The sequence below is a fragment of the Anas acuta genome, chromosome 5 (genome assembly GCF_963932015.1).
Source record: "Anas acuta chromosome 5, bAnaAcu1.1, whole genome shotgun sequence".
Taxonomy (NCBI): domain Eukaryota; kingdom Metazoa; phylum Chordata; class Aves; order Anseriformes; family Anatidae; genus Anas; species Anas acuta.
Genome location: NC_088983.1, coordinates 46,486,300 through 46,510,938, shown reverse-complemented (window position 1 = coordinate 46,510,938; position 24,639 = coordinate 46,486,300). Strand labels below are relative to the sequence as shown.

Below are 24,639 nucleotides of genomic sequence, written 5' to 3'. Positions count from 1 at the left end.
ACCTTAATATAGACAGACCTGGATCGATAGCAATAAAGCTCCTACGGGACAAAAAGATGTTTGGAGCAGAGATCACAATTTTCCTTACTTGATCCTATAGGCCTAAAAACAACAGCGGAGGCCTTCGGGTGTTGCTGCAGTGAAAATAAAACATATACACACAGAAGTGCAAGCTGTGAATTTTTTTGGAGGGTACTGAAAGACTGAGGAATTCGTTTATAAATGCTAGAAAATGTTACTTTTAGCAAGAATGAAAATTAGTCTGAGACTTGTTCTGCTATTTATTCATTGTTCACTGCTGATCATTTAACACATTTTCTTCATTCTATCACAGAAAGAAAATATACCCAATTTGGCCAGGATGACAAAGTGCACAAGCTAAATATTGAATAGCAAAAAGACAAAGAGAATGGTTTTTGAACAACCTGCATGCAAAAAACACCAAACCAAAACCAAACCAAACCAAACAAACCCACCCTACCACTGCACAGCATCAAGGAAATTACAGGCTGGGATTAGCCTGCAAATGAGTCACTAATCCAAAGGAGCAACCTTGTATTTTTATCAGTATTGCCAGCTCTTGGGATACTTTCAAAAGTCACATCAGAGTCTCATGGAGCTTTGAATAATACTCCTGCTACTGTATCCAGCAGGTATAGTAGAGAATCTTGGTGTTTATTAAAAAGTGGTTTGGTGTAAAATGTTGAGACTTCATGATTTCCACTATTTTTTTAATATTAAAAACCAAAATGTGAATAAAAACAAACCAATGCCCAAGAAATAGCCATACTTGTCATTTTGCCTCACCATCAGCGTTACTTTGCATAACCTTTTTTATGCTGAATGCAGTCAGCTTCTTACCTCAGGCTGATGACGTACGTGGCTATTTAACAGATGCTGCAGCTACCCCGCCTATTCGAACCAGCTCCGAATCTAACAAAATATCCAGTACTGTATATACAGTAGCTTCAACTGAGCATCAAGGGGCACTCGGTGTCAGTAACAACCATTTAGTTCCTATGACGTGTGGGTGATATTTTCCCCCATCTGATCCTATGCAGTGACCACGTCCTCTCTGCCATGTACCTCCAAGATGGGCAGCATCCAGCCCTCACCCGAGCTGCTTGGTGATGCAGCGCAGTCTGCCAGCAATAACTGGGGAAGTCTTTGCTGTGCCAGCTCTCACCTTCCTTGGGTTTGACTGCTGGAAAATGCAGTTATCACAGAAAGTGTAGAGGCTCTCTATCTGTGATAAAGTTTATTTACCTGTGATTTCTTTTCCAAAATAGAAAAATGTTATAGTATCAGGGTTTTGTTGTTTTTTCCTACTACTGAACCCAGCATAGTGCTGCTGCATTTCTTGCTATCACATCCATGAAGACAAACAGAGCAGAAAGAAAAGCCAGTGGCCTCACATATCTTTCTCAACAACACAGAAAACATATATACTATGTAATTTCAGAAGACCGCATCCCATCTAGTATTGCTTTGGAACATAAATGCATGAAATACTCTTCTGAGTGTTGCCTGGGTCCATGGTCAGATTCCAAATCTCCGGATTTTGGAAGTCAGCAAGAGAAGAAGCAGTGCTGAAACCCAGTTGGTGGCACTGGAAGTGCTGCAGCATGTTCACAACAGAAAAAAATAAGCCACAACTTTTGAACTGGGTTGTGTCAAAAAGGCAAGGTGGCAACACATCTGACAAGGAGAAACTCAGAAATCGCTGAGCGAGAACCCGGGGATCAATGGCGTAGGAGTCAGAGCATTTGGAGGAAGAAAGGCTTTGAGGCTTATATGCAAATATGCACGCTCAACATGCTCCAGTGAAGGAGCTCAAGACGAGGTGACAGCGCTCGCTGCTGTCACCAGAGACAAGGGTGCTTCAGAGCTCATTAGAACCAGGGTTGAGATTGGCACCACTAAAACGACGAGGACCACAATAACATTACAGAAAGTCTCAAGACAGGGACTGGATTCCAAATGATCTTACACTGCAAAGGCCCCAGCGCCGCCAACAGTTGTTACGGAGCAGTAATGATCACTTTGCTAACATCACCTCGGTGGGAACAGCCAATCTTGCAGCCAAACACACACGCTGATCGGTAAGGGAAACATTCAGGCGAGAGCCACAGGTGGTGTAAGCTGGAGCTGCGTCAGGAGGAACACTGCATCATGCAAACCAGAGCCTCTCATCATCATACAAACAGTTTGTTGATAGGTAAGCGTGCCATAAGCAATCTAATCCTGGAAACTGAGTTGAAACCACGCAAATCAAAAGCAACAGACATTGAGGCTTTGCATAAAGCAGCTTTGCACGTGAAAAATGACACTCGGCATACATGGAGTAAATGAGACCTGGCGTCCTTAACTGCAAGGACTGAATCAAGTTTCAATTACTAAACCCATTGCGCTCAGCTCTTGCTACAAATTAAGAGGACAAGAGAAATGCTTAGACTAATCAGCCAGGGCTGGAATGCCTCCCGCTAAGACAGCTTATGCAGGCACATGGGAAAAAAATTCAACACGTTAGAAAAAAACTGGGAAACAGAAAGCTGGGTATTTGGTGGATGGCTATCACCAAAACTACATAGGGCATAAAAAACACAAGTTCCAGAACAACCACTGTAAATGGTAATATTGGAAAAGATGCACTAAAAGTCTGATGAAGAAAGGCACCATTTGCAAGGTAATTTCAATGAAAATTAGTAGAGGAAAAGAACTTGTATGATTTACGCTACACCTAAACAATGCACAACATTCCTGTTTGTTCTTCTGTTTTAGAAAACCTTCTAGTTTAAGCTCCAACTGACCAAATGAGGGATCAACAGCCTTCAGAAACAAGCTGCCTACCAGCCAGACCAGAAGTACCAAACATCAGAAGTATTTCCAGGGGTTTTGGTACAAAACAGTTAAAAACTGTGAACCTTTGACTACTCTTATCTCCTTGGATTTGGGGGAAAAGAAAGGGGAACATCAATGGGGCAACCACGGTTCTTCACCCAGTTATTTTAGGTAGACCTACAACCTGTTGCAGATTGCATTAGATATGCTGAAATTAGGACAGGAAACTTCTCGTTAGCTTTCACAAATCTAATTACGTAAATTAATATACCCCAAGCAACAGAAAATTCGCCACGTGCCCTTTGAGGAAGGGGATTCTCTTCCTTGTGAAACTGCAAGCCAGCATCAGGCATCCCCTCCTACGTGGGCAAAGCAGTTTCTGAAATGGTCATTTTAAACCTGTGAAGAACACATTTGGGGTTATAAAATCATAACCTTGTACTGAGAGACAACGGCAGAAAGTCTCAGGGTATTGATTTTGCCCCCTGAGGACAAACAGTGCGAGCAGTCTAGTAACGAGGGCACAAGGCTGGGAAGCAGGATTAAAACCAGGAACGTCCTACACCATTCAAGCCAAGGGGAAGTGGAGATTAAAAGCAGGCCAGCACTCGCAACAGCCAGTTAAAGCACAGCTGAGCTTTCTCCTGTATCACTATGTCACCCACCCCACTACACAGCAGTACGAGACAGTTACTGCAGCAAGAGCCAACCCGTGATTTGCTCCAAAAAATAATTCCCACAGAACCACCTCTGCTTTGACCTGTCCAAAATCTACAGAGGGGAAAAAATGCCACCTTTGAAATTACTTTGGCCCTCTAATTTTTAACTGTCAGAGGCAATTTCTTTGAAATCTAATTCATGATTTGCAGGCTTCATTAAGTTTTCCTAAGTAATTTTAAACTTAAATCACCATTGGCAAATCCATCATTTATTGATAGAAGCATTAGGACTCTAACGGAGTGTGACTTGTGATGAAACAAGATAGGAAGGGATGAGGGCGGAAAAATGTGCTCCCATCTTCCACGAAATACCTTTTTGGTAAAAATAATCAGACAGGGAAAAAAGTAGTTTTTTTTTTTTTTTTGTTTTGTTTTGTTTTGTTTTCTTTTCTTTTTCTTTTTTTCATCAACAGGCAATTTAAGAAAAGCTTCCAAAATTGTTAAAATTACCTTCTAAAACTTGGTGATTAGACACAAGGTAAACTCAGGAACAAGTATAATTAATAAGTTTTCTTATTATTTACAGAGAAATTGCAAGGACAGAGTGCAGTAAAACTCCATCCCATGAAAGAGAAGGGAATAAATAAAAACATGCCAAAGCAAGTAATCCACACCAGAGAAGCTCAGATCTTTGTGCCAATTTAATCGCTCACCACGCTGAATCCTGTGCTTCTGGCTGAGGACATGTTGAAACAGGAGAAAGATGATGATGCTACTTTGATTGATATTGAAGGACTTAGTGTATAAATACTCCGCACTTTATAGGTAGATAGTTTCCAAACAAATGGCATTCAAGTACACTTCTCAGAGGCGTACTGGCCTGTACGTATCTGATGATACCAAGACAAATCTGCTTCATGCATTGTTGCCAACTCCCTTCAACATAACCTGCCAATTAGGAATATATTTCCTTTTAATTACAGATAGCCATTTTATTTACAGTACCCAATTTATCATAACATCACTCCCTTAGCCCAGCAATTACAATTTCTGGCCACCCATTTTGAACTAATGTGATAAAATATATGTTTTTCATGTTAAGTGACTTCCACATAACTCCCAAAGAAAACCCTCCTTGTGCTGAAGTGCAAAGTGCTGCTGTCTCAGACAGGTGAGTGCCAGAGGAGCCAAGTCCCTGCATCTTCTCACCTGTGGCAGAGCGAGGCTGTGCGGCAGCAAGAGTTAATGCTGCAAAGTCAGGAAGCATGTGGAAAAGAAACCCCCACTGCAATCAAGCCTGAGCATGCTGCAATTTGCAAGCTGATTGATGCTGGCCACAAGGAAAGGATAGGAAAAAGAAGATGAAAAAGAACCACAATGTCCCTACAGTGCTAGCACATGGTGCAGCAGTGTGAAAACTATCAATATTTGGTGTAGTTTAAGAAGAGAGGGGAGTGCCACTAATGTCGATGGGGTTACCCCTAAATTCAGGCACGTTCATTACTGGCTGGCTTCTAAGCCAGACTTCACCTACATTAGAACTACCCTCATCCCTGAGATGCGTGTGTATTTCTCTGACTTCCTCATTTATTTTTATATACACATAATGGATAAGAATGCATGAGAATAAGAATATTAAATAAGCTGAATGTAATGCATTTTAAATAAACCTGCTACTTCTTTTTTTAGTTCTAAATTAAATGCAAAGTAAGCACCTCTCCAAGGCTTGTGGCTAAATTTACCACTGTGAGCTTAATGGGTGTGCTGATGAAACATTTACATGCACCTGCTTCGGCCATAAAGCGCGAGAATTTGCACATCCAATACATCCAGCTTTACATCCCACTTCTCATCTGCAATGTGATCGCTTGCTTAGTATGTACAAATGAAAGGTTAAATGGGAAAAACTGGCTACATTCAACGCCTGGACTGTATTTTGGAAAATATTTTCAGACAACGTTTAGGCCACCACACAGTAACTGAGATTTATAATGATTTGCCATTCACATTTCAGTTCTGTTCCAATAAATGCCATTGTAAAGTTTTCAGACTACTAATAAAAAGCTATTAATGTGTTTTCTCCATGTTAATCAATTTAACATGCGGATTGCGCAGTTAACACTACTTTATATTACTGCCTTCATCATTTCTCACTCTTAGAATACATAAAATAAACAAAGAGGTTTTGGATTCCTTATAGATTCATTTTTATCTCAAAGTGAAAGCTGCACAAGATTTGTGGCTTCAGACTCATAACCAGTGATAAGCTTCCTCCTTCCTCTTCCCTATCTAAATATATAAAGAGACTTTAACAAAATTAATTGCAGTATTCAGTGCTCATGAATTTCTGTGCATGTGTAATTCATTTCCTTGCAGATAGCAAAGCAAAAGGAGGTTCTCTCGCTGCCAAGGTTACAGGATTCACGAGCAAGCTTGCTCAGGACTAATGGGGAATAAGTAAAGAATCTCCCTCGTCACTCCCTTCACTGGGGGCTAGCATTTAATCACATTAAATTACTTGTGCCATCGGTCCACATTCCTCAGGATGGGGGGACAGCTGGAGAACAAATGCTGCCTGGAGAATCCTGAGCAGCCCTTTCTGCCACAATTTGTGTAATGCTTAGCAGTAAAATGAGAGCTGGAAGCTACACTCCCAGCATGGGGACCAATCGTATTCATACCCATCTCTGGCAAAGCAAAGGGCATAGACCTGCACTCATTCCCTTCATCAGCAACTTCAATCTGCGTCCAGGTATGATGTGGGAAGGGGAAAGGCAGCAGAAAAAAGCAGTAGCATGATACACTTGCTTTCCCCCCACCTAACCCTGCTGCCTGGAGTTGCTGACCATCGAGGTCAGAAAAGGGAACTCTTCCTTGATGAGGTACAAAAAGGAAGACCCTAGGGGTGAGGTAAGGCCATGGGGCACTGAAGGACCAATCGAAGTGTCTCTTGCTGCAAATCAACAAGTTCTCTTTTAGGCGCCATATGTACTTTGTTCAAGGAATAGCTTTATGTGCAGGAAAAAGCCCACACTGTGTCTTCACAGCCACCTGCCGAAGCCCAGGAGCCCCTCCTGAGACAGGCCTGGGGAGGGATATTGGTACATAGAGAGGCTCAGCTCTGTGCTCACAGGACACAGAAAAGAGGACGTACTAGGATACGGCTGTATCATATAAATCATGTACAATTAATTGGCATGCAAAGAAACCTTCCCTGTGAAGTGCTACTGCCAGTCGGTGTCACTCCACATCGGCCACAGCTTGCAGGTGTGCACTTCACATCCTGGCAGGTCTGAGCTTCATCAAGTGCCAAGATTCAAGCCTTAGTTAATTCTCTCTAAGTGGGTCAACAATGAAGAGACACCCAACCACTCTTGGCTTAAAAACACATTTTTATTATGCGGGATGTAGTTAACTGTCTGTTCAACCTCCTTCTCCTTTAGCATTAATTTTTGTTCTTCATCAGATTCCCTCAACTCCACTTAAAAGGGCACGTACATGTTGCAGAAGCACCACCTCCCTAGCAAGTGTCAAATTCTTGCCTACTTAACTCCACTTAACTCTCTTCAATCAGAATAAAACTTGCCTGCATGCGACCTAAAATTCCTGCTAGATAATCATTTCAAGTACAAAAGGTGAAGTGATCTGCAAGTCAGAATTGACATGGACCATCTCCACGCCCTCTCCTCTTGGAAGGTTAGAGTAACCAGGGCACTGCAAAGTTTCCAGCAATCACAAACTTGATCCTGTTAGTTCAAGCTCCTTAAATTGTGGATTCATGATGTTAAGCTGAATTAGACAGTCTTCAATGAGAAAGAGAATAATAAGCACCATGTGACTGAAGAAACAAGCTTCAAGCAGAGCACTGTAGACCCTTCATCACCTTCATTTCTAAATCTCCAGCCCTGCCACTTTTCACAAAGATCTGTGTAGAACAGGACTTAACCCTTCTCTGGTAAATTTACCTCCTCTACAAAGGTTCACGTGGAAAAACCTTGAGAAAGAGTGGTATTGGAATCCTTGAATTTAATATGCTATTAAAATCAAACAGGAGATTGATGAGATGTATCAACTTTAACTTGAAGGCTGTGGCATGGATAAGGACTTCTTGAGTGACACTTACAGGCTCTGTGTGGCACGCTATTTGGACTGGAAATAAATACACGTGGTGTGAGATATATTTATATTTAAAATTAGAAAATAGTGTGTTTGAAATATTTAAAATATGGTGTTGCTCATTTGTATTGAGCTTGTATCCTAAGGGCCCGTGGGAAGAGTTTATTTGTCTGTCTCTAGACCTGGTGGTTGGGACCTGTCTGCTAAGAGGCCACAGCAGAGGCAAGACACGGGCAAATTCACAGCATTGCCTGCCAGGAGCATCTCCCCCGTGTGGTCCAGGCACATAGCAAACAGGTCTCTTTGTAACAGTCAGCTTCCCTGGTGAACCATTGCTCAAATCACTTCTGGAAGAGGTGCAAGAAGGCCTTTAAGCCATAACCGTGCCTTTTTGTTTCCCAGATCAAGCAGCAGAGTAGTTTTGTATCTCAGAGACTGATCTAATACCTTCAAAGAGCTACACAATAATGCTGTGGCGCCCAAGGAGCACACCAGAAGCTCCCGCTGGATCGGGAGCGAGGAGCCCAAGGAACCCAGAATCCAAATCCTATGGAATCTGCACAGCCTCACCAAGGGTGTGGAAGCAAAAAGCCACATTCTGCATTTTTCCATACATAGCACTAGCTGATCCTCATGAGATGAGTATAAAAATATTAACCCTATCCAACCACAAAACCTAATAAATGACTGTGTTGAAAAGGGACCCATCAAATCCTAAAAAAAATCCAGCTGTGTGTAATGAGGTCTCTCCTTGTCCCCTTAGCAGTTTCCTTTCAAGCATATCCTAGGAATTGGAAGCAAGTATTAAAAAAAAAAAAAGTAATTTAAAATAAATGATGGTGAGAAGCTAATTAGAAAAGCACTCCAATAAATATCACAGAGAAAAAGCTCTAACTCACTTTAATTCAAATATTCCCCTTTTGTTTAATCACTGCAAACCTATGACATGCACCAGTGGGAGCATTTTGTTATTGGAAAGTTATTTCTTGACATTATAAGCCCTCAATAAATAATTATAAAGCAAAAAATGAAGTCCAATGGTTGGTAGACAACACAGATTTCAGACACACTCAATTTCCATAGTTTTTGTAAAAAAACGGTGACTAGCTACTAGCTAATTCTGTTCCATACAAGACAACTGTGCAGCTCCCCCTGACTTCACTAGGGACAGGATTTCACCATATAGGAAGTGGTAATTTATGTGTTCCTTTTGTGCTGACACCCAGTATTATTGTATTGTGCAACTAAACCCTCAAATGGCTTAAAATGGATGTGGCAAACCTGTGAGACCCAGCAGCAAAGAGCCATTCCGCTGCCCGAGTCGTAACTTGTCCAATTGTCTCTTACTGCCACTTCTCACACGGAAACTGCCGCTGCCATGAATACAGCTGAGAGAAAGAAAGCTCACAAGGGGAAGTCGGAAAAGCAATCCTCATTGCTCCAGGCTCTTCCGCAGTAACAACAAGATGGTGAAAGGGCTGCCTCTGCCATTTGTACGTAAATCAGTGTCAAAGAGAGCACGAGGCAGGTTTCTATTGAGAACAGCCCTACCATCGGAAGCTGCACCTGGCCACTCAATGGCCACGAGTGGTGATGTTAGCAGCAAGGACACTCCACTGACATTTGCCTTAAATACCAGTCGGATCTCAACATACTTCAAGGCTTGCAACAACATTCTGCTCCTCCTTTCTTCACAGTCCCCAAAAGAAAATCAATTTCTTTTTTTCCCCAAGCTACCTGACCTTGAAAAAAACATTGCTTCTCTTTGTCTGAATGTATTCAGCGGCTTTTCTGCCAACTACAATGCATTCTCTATTCATCAAAATAAAAAGGTGGACCTGAAAGAAATCTACAGGATGTTTTCTTCTGTGTGTGTTGTTCTGAGAGTAATGTTGATTCTCTTCCCAGCTTTTAAATAACCTTTCAGTAATTTTGATTAATTCAAGTCTTACTGTAACTCTTTTGGTCCTGAATTTTCAAAAGAAAAAAAAATGAATGTCTTATGTGATCAATCTAACATCCGGTTTTGAATCAAAATCTTTCCCTGTTATGCTTCATGACTTCCCCCTGTCATTGTTCTCTGGAGAAAGACTTTTTAGTTGTTTTCTTAAGTACCTTCAAATGATCTTTTGAATCTTTCCCATTTTGCTACATTTATGTAATTTACTAGCTTATAACATGCAATTCAATTTGCACTTTAATATGCCCTTCGAGCTGACCTCTGTAAAGGTTTCCTAAATGCTGAGGTTAGGACTTTGTCAACAGAGGAAGCATTAGCACAGCAGAAGACGATGACACGTATTGTTCTGCTTTCCCATGGTTCAAAATGGCAAGGTGCAGATGGCACAAACGTCTGGCAGAGCAACAACATCCTTGGCTTGCAGCAGTGATGTGCAAAATGGCAAGAGCAAGCAACTCAACATGTAGACTGATTTATTAGACAGAAATGTATCACAGAAAATAATCCTTCCTAAATTGCACCAAAGACTGCTAGTAGCAGGAGGAGGAGTACACAAGGATGAGTGAGTTTCAGCAAGAACTGAACTGATACAAGGATACTCTGTTCTCAAGGATACATTTCCCCAATTTATAGGGACAGAGAAGGCACACAAAATAACTGCAGTACATCTAAGTGAATTAAAATTGCACCCAGGTTAAAAAAAAATCTTTGCATACGCCTCATTCACTGCAGAGAAATTGTATTATACCACCATCATCTGGATTATCAGAGGCACTCAAAACTTCAAGTAGGAAATGTGTGGATTCAGAAATGGTAAAGCCAAGTTCTCTCTCTGCTTCCTGCTAAGACACATAACCCTTTAACTCAAAACTACTTCTCTCTTCCATCTCAACCTTTTCCCATCGTCAAGTATGACTGATTTTGGTGCTCATCTGTAAAAAGAGAGAGTCCAAGATCTCAAATGATTAAAGAAAATTGGTCCATATTAAAGATGATTACAGATATACTTGGCTGCAGTTTTATTGGCATGAGCTCTTACGCACTGTTGAGTACGCCAGTTTTGTAAATCTGGGAATGGATTTCAAAAGCTCCGATGACTAGTGGCTAGAACACTTGCTGAACCTCCTTCCTGCATCTGAACTTCACAGCTTCAGCACAATTTATCACCAAAGAGGTCCCTGATTTTGCAGTGGTTTGGAGCTGCTGATCAACAGATCTGCCTTTCCTCATTTCAGCTTGGAGTCAACCTGTGTACACCATCACCGAGTTAAAAGGAAGGAGCTGAAAGAATTTCAGCTGCAAATTACACTAATAAAGCAGCCTACCCACAACATTATTTTTCAATTGCAGCTGACAAATCTAAGACAAGGGCTGTATGCTATTGGCCTGCACAGTCTGATAACACAAAAAGCCACCTTCCCTTCTCTTTTTGTACATGTAAGAAACGTTAAACATTTAGTTTACTGTCATTTTCTCATGTTGTCTGAAATACATTGTGACACATCAAAAATGTTCATAGAATGAATAAAAAATGTGCTGTCTATTTCAATATACTACCTCCGTCACTCCTTTGCATTTGATGTTGCCTGTATTTAAATGTCTTAAGCTGTCTTAATCATTTATTTTATTAGCTTTCTAAACCATTCTTTTCTCTTTTTGCTAACAAAGTGCTATGAAATGTGTCAGCACTCAGAACAGATGCAGAGCTGGGGGTCAGACACCACTAAAACCAGCATGGATCAGGTGTATGCAAACCAGTGCCATTTCCTTGAGTCCTATCAGCAGCGACCGCCAGCACGCTTTCAATTCCTGATCCACCTACATGTTGAAATGGCTTCTTTGACCACACATGAATCAAATAAAGACCTGGCCTCCAGAATAGTAAGGTTCCCTCAAGCACATTCAGACATGACGGCATTTAGTATTTCCCATGAGACACTGTACCTTGAGGATTCAGCTCTCAACAGCACTTCTGCCGGTCAGAAGAGGAGCTGAACTACTTACTTTCCATTTGTAATATGGTTTGAGATGCCCAGACAAAAAGCACGCAGCTGTGCCATGTATTCAATAACTGGCATTACTCTTTTCTTACTCTTCCTTGGCAGAGGCCATCTGAAGTCCTGCACCACTCCTATTTGTCTGCTAGGAAGCTCTGAGCACAGGAAACCAATTGTTGTAAAAGTGTTCCCCACTTAGGGACCTACTCAGATGTGCCCCTGAGATTACGAGATAACCTCTAATTAAGGATTACAAACCAGCAAGAAGGAAGCCCAGAAACATCTCTTTCTGTTGTGTGCTCACTGATCCATTGCCAAATATTTATCAGAGGACCCCCAGATGAATTTAGTGATGTCAGGAAATATAAGGCAGATCTGGCTGGCTTTAAGCCAGGCATAATGGCAGTGGCAGCTATGTTTGATTCATCTATACAGCTCTGGGAATTCATTTCCCAGTCAGCCGAGTTGGAATTCAGAATTTCTCCTGAGAAAAAGCATAACTCCAAATCGTGCAGCGGTGCAATACGAACTGTATCGTGCTCATCGGCGTATGAACAAAAATGGGCACTGACCAGGCTGAGACACCTACATTAATCTTCATTTCTGAAGTCAGCCAAAACAGGACGACATGTGGCATAAAGAGCTGACAGGCTACTGCATTATCGAATCTTTACACGGGGTATTTGTGTTAGGCATGGAGCTTAATTTAGGGAAGTTTGATTTTCCTTTCCCCGCACCCATTCCCTTGCTAACACTTTATTCAAGGAATCAATTAGGCCTTGATCAACCATTGATCAAGAGTTCCCAGTGGGGAGCCTTAATGCATTTTATCTGCAGTTACTGTTCCCGAGTAACACCTATTTCTGAGCATGCACTTAATTCTTTTCATCAATACTTTGCTATCCTTCAACAACCCCGTTAATAGCATTTTGCAGGTCTACTTTCAATGAAATCTTCCTTTGACAAATGAATTAGTGAAACCGTGGGATTTCCATTGGCGTATTTGCCTTTTTCAGCCACAGAGACAAATAAATTCCATCCTCCACACCTGCCCCTGCCTAAAAAAAAGGGTTAAAGTGATGTGCTGGAGATCAAGATGCTAAATGAAAAGCTGTTCCAGAACAAACAGAACAAGACAACCATTAACACTTTAAAGCAAACAGTCATTCTTTTCACTAAATTCCCTGTGAAGTGAAAAACGTGATGCATCTTCACCATCTCCAGGATTTTTCACTATCATTAGCATTTCCTTAGCAAGATCTCTTTTAAAAGGAAAGAACACAAAAGGTGTGTATCAAAGTTGACAAGACTTTAGTATATGATTAAGTAAATCACATGGATTTAAGCATGCACTTAAGATATCTGCTGAATAGAGACAGATATATACTCATGCCTGAAGACTTTGCTGAAAAGAAGCCAAAATGAATTGGTTATAATTAAATTCTTTTCATGAAATTTCTGCAACTCCCTATTGTGTGACACGAGTACTGAAATGCTAATAAACTAGTTAAAATTACACTTATTACCAAGTAAAATAAACCACAGAGGCACTGCTGCCTTTTCTTATTTTCTATCACCATTTATATAACATTATTTTGCATTAGAGAAGTAAAATACTTGACCAGGCACCCGCCCCTGACAGAGCAGTAATTGCAGGGTGTTTCAGTTCCAGGAGATGATCCGTGGATTCCTCCACCTCAGGCTGCATTGCTACTCCTGCCTAGGGGAGGAATGGCTTTTAGCTATGTCAGCACTCGAGCAAAAGCCTAGCTTCAGAACACCGCCCAAGAGATGCTGTATGCCAGGAACTGCTCCGTGTGTGGAGAGCTCTTTTAAATACACAACAAACTGAGCTCTAACTGAAAAGTCAGGTGTTAATGCACTGGCTGCTCAGACCTCGCATGCTCTGAAGCATGTTATGGTAACGCAGCACATCCCTGCGGAAATACCAGGGAGACTTAAAAATGGCCTTGCTCCCTTGAGAGCCTCCTGCACACTGACAAACACACATACTACCTGCCCTGGTACCATTCCAAAACTCCCCCAGCCTTACAAGGGAGCAGAACAGCCACGCTCACTGTGGCAGGAGGAGGATACAGCGACCCAGTAATTCTACCATTACTCAAAAATTTCACCAGTAAGAAGTTTTTAAATGTACGCCAATGTGATGGCATAGGCTAACCAAATGCTGATGGAGGAAACTAAGAGAAAAGGCAGGACCCCTGACTGATGAGCAGGGCAGAGTGACCAACCTGCCACTCTTGCAGGGCTTTCCAAGGACTGTTGTTTCTCCTATAAGCTAAGACCATCTGGAAGCTGCACCTAATTGGGATGATCTCATCCTTCACGTTAGCCTTCATTTCTCCATCTTCAAATAGATTAACCTCTTCTGTGCATTCGCCTTGGACAGCTCTGCGTGCTAGACACACCAGGAGCACGAGGCATTTTGTTAGCTGAGCAGCAGAGCAGACATCCTGCTCTGCTGAAGTTCAGAACAACTGAGTCTCTGCAGTAGGTCTGAACTAAATTTTCTGTATGATTGGTTTCTTCAGCCTGATGGTGAACCCCTTCTTCCTGCTGGGAAGCGGCTCCTCTACAGACCGTGTTCCAGGAAGAGCAGTAAGAGCTGGAGGTGAATTCATTACGATTTACTTGGACACAGAAAACAAGAGCATTTTCATATATTTCAGGAAAAGCAGAAGTAGCCATTATTTTCAAATCTACCATTCTGTGAGCTATTTCCAACACAGCTAACCAGGCATGGAGTTTGGGCTGTAATTTTCACAGAGATCCCCAAGTGAGTTAATGGCCTAATCCCTATTGAAAGTTCTGGTGTTAACTTTGAGTTGCCAACAGCATTAACTGCTTCCATAATCAAATATCATAGTCAGTGATCCTTTTTTTTTTTTTTTTTTTTTTATTAAAGTGGTTTACTTTATTCAGTTTGACATTTGCAAAAGAAAAAGAGGGAAAAAAAGAATACATTATGCTGGTTTAGTTATGTTCTTCCACTTGCGGGCATTAAGTAGCAGCACCATAACTCTGCCCATAAATCAGAAAAAAATGCAGACATCTGAACAAACAGAACGGAAAAAAGTCATGTATTACAGCTGCAAAAAAGTAAATATGGACTTTTTTTTTTCTGTGCCTCCAGGAGAACCATCACAGTAAAAAATAAATACAGATGCTAAAACCAGAAGGATAATACAAGTAAGAACTGGTACAAGACTATGCATTTTATTAGCATAATTTATATTCTAACAGGGTCTAATTTGGTGTCGAGAAATAAAAAGAGTATCCAGTCTCTTAAGATAGAGCCCAGCAGCTGTCTCTTTATCACAAAAAAAATGAAGGTTACCCTTATCAGTACTCCACGGATCTTTTATAAATACATATAGACCCTCACACAGGAATTTACAAAAATATCAAATGCTTCTCTGAACAAATGGAATCAAATTAATATATATATATTAAAGAGAAAATTCAAGCTGCATATAGACATTCATTCACATGGCTCTAGCAAAGTCACTGGAGCTGGGACAAATGGGGGCATAAATTTAGCCTGAGAAAACAGTGTTGTAAGAAAGAGAACATACCTCAGTACTCATAACCACATGAACTTCATTCAAGACCCACACATCTTTTACTCTGGTATTTCTGCCCTCAGAACAATATGAAGTTATATTTTGGGAACTTGCATATGGACAACAGGAGCTTCCAAGTCCCTGGGATGCCCCACATTGATCTGAAAACAGCTAATGAACCCCTCACTGCTGCTTTGGGAAGAGTCAGGACAAAACAGAAGTACTATGTATGTTTCCTGACAGCCATCCCAGAGGAATGCATTTCCCCACCCTATGCCCACACATCACTTGTGGAGAACCTAGAAAATTTGTATCTCATAACATAACCAGCTAGGATGGTAAAAGGAAGAGAAGAGTGAACCAGGTGTGAGCTCAGCCCCTGCCAGAGACCCATGGTGCAGCTCCAAGAAGCACGGTTTTGCCCCCTTTTTCCTCCTTGGAGCTGTTCTTCCAAGCCCTTCTCTCTTTACAACACCACATTGCACAGCCAGCTCAGAGAAAGAGCCGTGAAGTCCAGGGCAGCACTCATCTCATGAGGTCAAGACAAACGTTGCTCCATCAAGAAATGGGCAGATGACATCCTAAGGCATGGGAGCAAGTTTGCTGCCTAAAAGCTCAGAGAGGCTGCTGCCAAGACATTGAGAACGAGAGGCAAAGGCTATTTTGTGGCTTCTCCCAAACTGATGAATGAGAACAGCTCAGTCCAGGCTGCCCGAAGTCCCAGCAGCCAGTCCTGTCCATCTCCACAGCTGCACACTCTCCTGCAGCAAGTGAATAAAAGTGTTGTGCCAAAAACCTATCTGTGAATGGCCGTAAAGAGTTTCTGTCTTGATGCTTTTTAATAATTAACCACTGCTAAAGCAATGGGCCCAGAAAGGGATACAGATGCACCTGGATGCACGCTCACACTGTGGCAGGCAGCTCAGCCTGTCGCTGCACCCATTCTGCAGCAGAGAGAACGAAACCAGCACCAGCTGAGTGACCGAGGGACAAAGCCCCAGCCCCGCAGCTGGCGCAGTTCAGTCCCTTTGCTTATTCATCCGTTATTCAACCTGCTCTAAAGCCTTGAAACAGAAAATAATAATAGGGTTCATTTTCATCTTGGGTAATATTTACATGTATATATGCTCCTAATAAACAGAAGGCTAGCAGGTGGGTAATTGAAAGCACTGCTGATCACACATACATACATATGATCACATATCCATACACATGTGATAGAGAAGCCCTCAAAGTCTTCACCTCCAGTCACCTTCTGCTTTTACACGCAAAGTTAACGTAACCTTCTGCTGTGTGGGTGTCAGTGGAGACTGCTCCCTCACTGATTTTCCAAGGGACTGTATTAACTCAATGAACGTGGCAGACTTGTCTGGGTTAGCTACCTTCTCCGTACCAGTGTGTATGGCAATTCTGTTCTGTGCACCAGGAAAGCCAGCACACCATTTCTAAGCATGCTGTAAGAACATACTAGTTTCAGGCTGCTGCTGTTGCACTCAGTAGGCAGGACTGCAAGTGAAACACAGACACAAGCCACTAATTTCCTCAGCACAAAGTTGTGGATGTAAAGTCATACGGGACCATTAAAAGCCTCAAATTTGATCATTTGTGATACACAGACTACAGCAATTTCTTAACCCTGTAAACCTGCACTTGGAGTCCACATTTTAGACTAACCTTTGATCACACAGACAACTGTAGGCCACCTCCTGCACCAGCCCACGGTAGGTGACTTGGAGGAAGGCAGGATTTCCTGATATCCTTACTCACAACACAGACAGGAATGCCACAAACCAGCAGGCTGAAGTGGGAGGGGAATGCTTCCTGGCACGTTCACTATTTTTACCTCTGAAGAGCGAGGACCAACATTCTCCGTGACAAACTTGTCAACACAACAGCACTGATTGCTTTATGAATAAAAACGTTTCAACTTTTTTTCTTTTATATATCCTGCAAACCCACACGGTTATTGAATTATCAGCCTCAAAAACTGCCAACGACAGGGAATTTTACAAAATGAAGATATAGAATATAAGAAACACGTATCTTTTAAACATACTCCTTGATATTTTCAAATATTTCTTGCGTGTACAAGACAGTCATTTAGTATAACAGCATTTCAGAAACTGCTATCATTTCTCCTCTACGTATCTCCTAAGCAGAGGATTTCTTCCCATTCCCAAACCGAATCAGGGTAGTCTCCATAATTCCTTCATGCCTATTCTCTCTTACCTGTCCAATGCTTCTCATCATTTCTGTTACCCTTCACTGAAATGAAGTAACCACAACTGAATCCTGAATTAACAGTGAGTTGAGTCCATCAATTTAAGCAATGACATGATAATATTTTCTGATTCCCTTTGTAAATATGCACCAACTGTTGTATTTGGTTTTTGGAGGCCCATTGCATATTAAGTAGATGCCTTTATTAAGCTGTCATCTATGACGCGTAGATCTTTCTCCCAAGAGGTTACAAGTAATTCAGAATCCAATAATGCATAAAAGTAATTTCAAATTGCCCTTTCTACTTTAATTACCTTGCAAGTTAACTCCAAGTTCCAACTAAAACATGCCATCCAGAAACCCAGCTCTTCTCAGCCCTTCAGCAGTGCACTTGACAATCATTCCCTGTGTTCATTAATTGAATAATTTGGAGCCTTTCTAGAAAGTAATGTTGCCATCTTTCCACTCCTCGTCCAGGTTATTGCTAAATACACTGAATAAATTAGGGCTGTTATTCATCTTCATTGTATTCTGTTACTAATGTTTTCCATTCAAACAAAATATGCTACTTAGTGGTTATGTACCTGATGACTATTAATTCATGGCAAATTTTGCCACCTAGGCCATAGTTTTTCCTTAGTCGTTGTCAGTTTTGAGAGACTTTGTTACACAACTTTGATTGAATATGCAGGTTATGCTCTTTGACTTGATTTTGACTCAGTCTTTTTCTTAGCCATGCAAGAATTCAATTTTTTTCTTTAAATAATTCTTTTAATGATAAAGATAATTCAGATAGGCAATCTTGACCTTGCAACAGAAACAACAAGCACAGGAACAAATGTCAAACATAAGTCGAATCTGAAACTAGAAACAAGAACTGTGTGTACTAGATTTTTATACTCTTAAAGGCTTTTCACTAAAATGTAAGTACACGTGTTGCAAGGACCAACTTGGAAAGATACTGATTTGTGTGCTTTTGCCTTTATACCTCTGCTTACAATACCTCCTTTGGTACAACATTAATATAGTTCTTAAATTGTAACCATATTTTTTAAGAATCCAATTCATGTCTGATGGGTGTCTCTTCCTACATGCTCCGAGTAAGGCTGGTTGGCTTCTTTGTGTTTCCGTTGTGTGTCTGGTGGCTTTTTTTTTTTTTTTTTTTTAAATGGCAGATGCACTTGGCAATATCTGTGACCTTGAGTTATACACATGAGCAAGCAAGAGAGCCCAGTCCTGTAAGGCTGTTTATGCATTCTGAGAGAGCTCTTTCGGAGAGGGGTGTCTCAAGGAAGACAGAAGCATGATGTGCATACCAAGCCAAGTGCTTCATGATTTATTTATAGGGAAAAGGGGCATAAAAATTTGCCGAAGGGGAAAGAAAAATGAAGAATCTGACTTACCTTGTCTGTGTAGACGAAGAACAGAATCACAACAGTGAGCTCCAACAGAAATATAATTAACAGCATGATAAAAAACTGTCAAGAGAAGAAGGGACGGGAAAAAAAACAAAAAGCAAAAACTGTCAACATCTATTTCATTTTTTTCTGGATGCACAATAAATACACTCAGCAGATCATGCAGAAAGGGGAGTGGGAGTCATACAGGCAGCAAGATGCAAAGCTGCTGTCTTACAGTGGAACAGAAGGCACGCGACATGCAACAACCACAAACGCAGGTAAAGGACTAGGCAGAAACACACCCCTATCCAGGCATATGGAGGGCTTGTTTCTAGTACTGATTTCAGGAGAACAGCATAAAACCCCACAAAGATCTGTCCCCCCCACCAGGCTAGTGATCTGTTTGACAGCAACACTTGAAGTTTCTTCCTAGGTTAGGCTTTATTTTATTTTCCCATTAGATCTTTTCCATTAGGAAGATATCACTGAAAACCACAGTTTAGACTTCCCATTGCTAGAGCAGGTAGCCCATCCATAAACCATAAAGTCGTGGTCCCTTTCAAGGGGAACTGTGGGAGAAGTGAAAGGCACACCCAAACAGTGGTATACCAAGCCAGCTTTAAGAGAAGTTTCAGGCAGCTACACGAACTACTCACGGGCTTTAGCCAGAAGGGGCTGATTTGTACTTAAGACATCAACACAAAGTTGGTCTGTATCTTTGTCTCCTCACAACCCAAGGAACTGTATAAAACCCAAAAGGCAAAAGCTAAAAGGAGTGGATAAAAAACCTTTGACACCAGTATTTCAGGTAGATTCTCAGAAGCCCTCAGCTCTGATCATCTTTAGTGGGATGAACTGCAGGCTATGCCACATACTTCTGAAAAAACGTGTCCTCTGTTTTTGTTAAGAAGCTGCACGGGTCTGTAGCAGTGTCAAAACAGAAGATGCACAGACTAGAACAACCCATTGTCTGAGCTGAAAATGAAACGGAGTTTTGCAAAAACGGATGACGAAGTGAGAGTAATTTTCAGAACTTTTTGGCACAGACAAAGGCCCTGCTCCCTTTAACACCAATTCCACACACTTAGCAGCTTGCTAGGCTGGAATTCAAATACTGAGCAACACTGACTTAATTGAAACCCCATTCCCAAGAGGAAAAAAAGTTACTATCTCTTTAGCTTCAACCACAAGGCTGCGAACCTATGAAAGTTTAATAGCTACAAAACCTTATCAGAGCTTCTTCACTGCCTGGCAAGTCAAAACCAAACCTTTGAACCTATGGATTTCTGTAATTGAATGGAGGACAGAAGGTCAAGAGGGAGAAAATACCATTTTCCACTACTACAATTAGACTGTCTACAGAACTCATTGCATTTTGCCCCAGGAGTGTTAAATTAAAGTTTATTTTCAAATCTTCATCACTAGTATCTTCACACTTGCCTGACCCTAATACTGGATCCCATTACGGCCCACTTCCGAATCACAGAATTCATTCATGGCAGTGATCCGAGCCAATTTCCATATCATTACCTTTCAGCACTGGCCCTCCGAATAGCTTTGAAAATCAGCCTTACTGCTGCTTACTTTTTTTTAAAGCAAACAAACAAACAAACAAACTCTGCAGTTTTGTCCTGTTGTGCAGTATTAATTGAAACAAGGCAAATCACATCACTCCTTGCAGAGATGCACAGGCATTCTGCCCTGTTTCTTTAGCTGTGGGGTACTTTTTTGCTCGTCCATAAAACATGGGCTTTCCAAAATGTGCATGTGAACACCAGTCTCCCTGTGAAATTCACTGATATAGCCCAGATTACATTAAGCAGACTCTAGCACAAAGGAAGGACTTGCACCCCCTCCCCTTATCAACAAGGATCAGCATTTCCTACCACAGGATCCCAATTTTGTCAGCTTAGAATTTTGCCAAACCTTAATTGTCTAGGTTTATACATTCCAAGCTTGTTTCTGTCTTAAGGATAAAAGCTTTTGGAAGAGCTTTAAAAAAGGCACTTCAATTACTTCTAAGAACGAGGCAGGGCAAAGTACGTTATTGAGGTTAAATTTCTGGTGGCTTAATTTGAAATTCTTTTACGCTCCAGCGTTAGGAGCGGCGAGCTGCAGCGAGGTGCGGCTCCATTCCAGGCCTTTTGTCTTACCCAACTATGGGTGGATTTTTGTGGGCAAGTCATTAGCCTTCAAAAAAAACTGCATTTCGCACATCCAGCACAGATGAGAGGGCTCAGCCACTAAGATCTTCAAAGCCTACAACCACAGAAAGCTCACTCTAATACTTCCCGCAGCTCCCAAACCACCCCAGCCGAGCTCCTTTCCCCCCCTCTTGTGACGCTCACACAGAGCCGCCATACCAGGCCCCCTCACACAAACTCGGGTTAGGATGGGTTTAGGACACGAACTGGCTACCAGTTTTAGAGAAACTGGACCTGGAAGAGAAGGGGACTGGGGAGGGAAGAGATGAAGAGGATTGATTCCCTCACCTGAGAGAAGACACAGGGCTGGTGAGCAGGGAGCGCCTGAGGGGACAGGTGCCGAAGCCGGGAGGTTCACCAAGAGCAATGGCCACAGGGGAAAGGCACGACAGAAAGACAAGCCACCACTACCCTCCTATGTGCCCCTAAACATGGGGTGTGAAGCACACTCGGAGGTGTTTGGGGTGCAACAGGCAGGGCTTCGGCAGTGAGGGGCCTGCAGCCTGCCCCATGCCTGTGGAGAGGTGGCAGCTGGTTCCAGCCGGCTCCACAAAATGGCGCCCGCCTCCACAAAATGGTGCCCAGCACAAGTGGCCCAGGGGCAGCTGTGTTTAACTGTCTGCCATCTTCACTTCTCAATGCCAGTATCTGGAATTGTAAGTTTACCTTAAATGGCAACAAATTAAGTGAAATTCCCCAACTTGAGAGTGTTTTCCCTGCAGCACCCAGTCACACAGCTCTGCTAAAGCCCCCACCTCAGGACGAGCACAGCTGAGCCGCTGCAGCCAGCGGCAGCCTCCTGGGGCCTGGATCTCCTGGCGGACCACAACGGCACTCCTGAGTCCTTCACTTCATGCTAGAGAAATAGGGATAGGGTTGACAGCGCAATTGTAGAAGGTGCTAAAATTCTAAAGTCAGAAACTCAAAATTTAGGAAATCTCAGAACAAAAGCTCTGCTACTGATGGTTAGGTACCATGGCTAAGCCCTTCTCTCTGCAGGCTCAGAGGTTTCTCCAGAGCTTTCCACTCCTATTCGCCGTTTAGACCAGCTCTTCTCTGGAAAGCTGTGTGCCAAAGCCACTGTTGGCACGATTTCGGTTTCATGCACAGCAGATTTTGGAAGTCATACAATGAACTAAAATTAACATTGTTCAGAAAGTCAAAATGTAGATAAGTAGGATTATGCTTTTCCTCCACCGAAAAATATTTCTGCTTTTAAATAAAACCTCTGGTTTTATCTATCTCATTATTTGCATTCATTGACAAAAAGTATGCTGTTATATAACAGATACCACGCATTAGTAATCCCACCGTGCACAGACAGTAGAGATATTCACTATGTCTTTTATTGCAAAGGTAAATTAGGTGAGGTCAGCCTCAAGGCAGAGGCTTAAAATTCATCATCTGTTGAAAGCTACAGCACTTACATGCCAGCACATTTATCATCTCCCTCTGAAGAAGAACCCTGCCTGAACCCAAACCCATACATCAGAAAGTAAAAAATCTAGGCTTTTTGACCTGGCTGCAAAGAACAGCCTGCAAGCTTCATCCCATCTTCCGAACTGTTGGACCAAAGTGTGTGCATGGCAGCATGCACAGCCTGTCCCTCTGTTCCCCCTGCACCTTCCCACAAAAGTTCACGTTCAGTTCCATTCTTGGTATCATCCCAGAGGGAACGATGTCCAATCTGGGGCCAGAGGTAGCTTGGCATATCCCATCCAAATTTAGAAGGGGAAAACATAAAATCATTGAAGGCTCACAGCACCCAAAACCCCACCACGCCTACTGGAACCTCTCACGGTTCCTTTTCAAATGAGTTCTCTCACTGTGGTGATAAATACAGAGAACAATAAAAACAAATTTTGCTGTGGTTCACTGGGGCTGCAGGCTGCTGATATAAAGATTTATGCATGGAGAAACAACAATCCCAAAGCAAAGCATTCATGTAAAACTCCGCAAAAAGGATTAATCTGACCTTGTACAGAGATGCTTTACCACCCTATTTGTCAAATGGCGGGATGCAGCCTAGCAGAGGCACACTGGAGAGGTACCTACCCTACAGCTATTCATAAATTACACCTGAAACAGCCCCAGAGGAGTTTTGATAAGAAGGGAGGTAAGGTGATGCCTTTCTGTCCAGCTACCATTGCTAATTTCCAACCCCAAAGAAAACTACGGGTAGTTTTGCAGCACTGACCTTTATAATCTACAAAGCCCATGACTTTCTTACAGGCACCCATTAAAGGAGTAGAAAATGCAATTGCTGTGGTGTTTTCTGCAAAGCTGAGCGTTGCCCTTCTGATATCACAGAGAGAAAAGTGTAGTAAAGGAGATCTGCTTTGTAACTCAATCCCCAGCACAGCTGTACTAGACAGTTGACCCACTAGTTCCTATTCCCTTCATCCAGCACCAAACAAAGCCTCTCAACATCAGGAAACAGTTCTTGATTCTCCTATGTACATTGCGCATTGTTTAAATCATGTCTCCACTGCAGTTCACAAAGGAATAGGGAACGGTTAACTGTATTTTCTTCCCAACAAACACGATGCTCTGGTTTCCCAGGTGCTACAGACACTTGCCTCTCTGTATGATGACCAAGAATCACACTAATGCATAGGATTTTCTTTTGTTTCCCCTCCTTCCCAAATCTTAATAGCTCTATCACATTGCTCAGATTGCCCATCTCTCCATGTTAGAGGTAGCTGATCTTCTCATGCCCCCACCCCCCCAAAAAAGTGACCAAGTACAAAGAAAACCAACCTGCCATTACCTTGTTAGTCTCCTAACATTTTGCTATGAGATAAAACCATTATAACTTATGGAGAAACTGAGAATGCAGTGTTTAGCCCAATACCTAAAGCAATGCTCTTAGTATAATGTGAATCTGTTACAGAGGAGACAATAAGCACTCAGGGTGCCAGACCCTCTTCCCACTTAGCTAGTGTCAAAAGACTGCAGTTCTGCAGAGTATTAATCCAATCCTCTTTGACAAACAGCAAGAAAGGAGTAGGGAAACCCAAAAGCCAGCCGTCTCTCTGGAATAGTGACATGTTCCAAAACAGTTTTAAGATTCATGGCTTAGCAAATAATTTGCTGAGATCAAACAGCCTACACGTTAGCACAGCCTAAGAAACTTCACAAATACTTAAGCAGCCAGCTTGTGCTGTGTCCCGTTACGCACTGCCCACACTGTTAATCTCCAGCAAGCTACCTGGTCTTGGCCTGCAGCAGCTCCCAGCTGAAGAGAAAATAGACGTGTATATATTTATGGGCAATCTTTCCTCTGTTACATCAACTGCAAGTTCAATACAATCAAGTATTTTGCTTTTTAATTAGGCTCAATTACCAAGCCCTCAATGATCAACTTGAATTTCAGTATTACATTTAACTTCCTAATTAAGAAGCACCTCAGGTAGCAGAAATCAGAGCGCATTCATATCAGACGAGAATTGTTGGGTCTTCCAAGAGAACTCCACCTTCATAGCCTGGGAGAGCTTTTTTCTGCCTGGTCCTAACACGCACGGGTCTAAGTTTGCTCTGTAAGAAAAGCCCAGCTCTGGCAGCTAAAAGACAGAGTCTCTGGCATCACAGAGGTTGGCAATGACCTTCAAACAGCCCACAGCTGCCCAACTGTTATATTTATCTTTTTATCTGCATT

General features: G+C 42.1%; 1 protein-coding gene across 10 annotated transcripts in view; it reads right to left on the bottom strand.

Moving 5' to 3' along the window:
- Positions 1-24,639, bottom strand: part of TSPAN4 (tetraspanin 4) — a 332,463-nt gene that overhangs the window by 35,676 nt on the left and 272,148 nt on the right. For 9 of the 10 annotated variants that reach the window (XM_068684539.1, XM_068684540.1, XM_068684536.1 and 6 more), the window contains one exon: positions 18,781-18,855. The exons of the other annotated variant lie outside the window; for it this stretch is intronic. In XM_068684539.1, the coding sequence (XP_068540640.1) occupies positions 18,781-18,855 (75 nt within the window). The remainder of the gene's footprint in view (positions 1-18,780; positions 18,856-24,639) is intronic. 10 annotated transcript variants of the gene reach the window in all.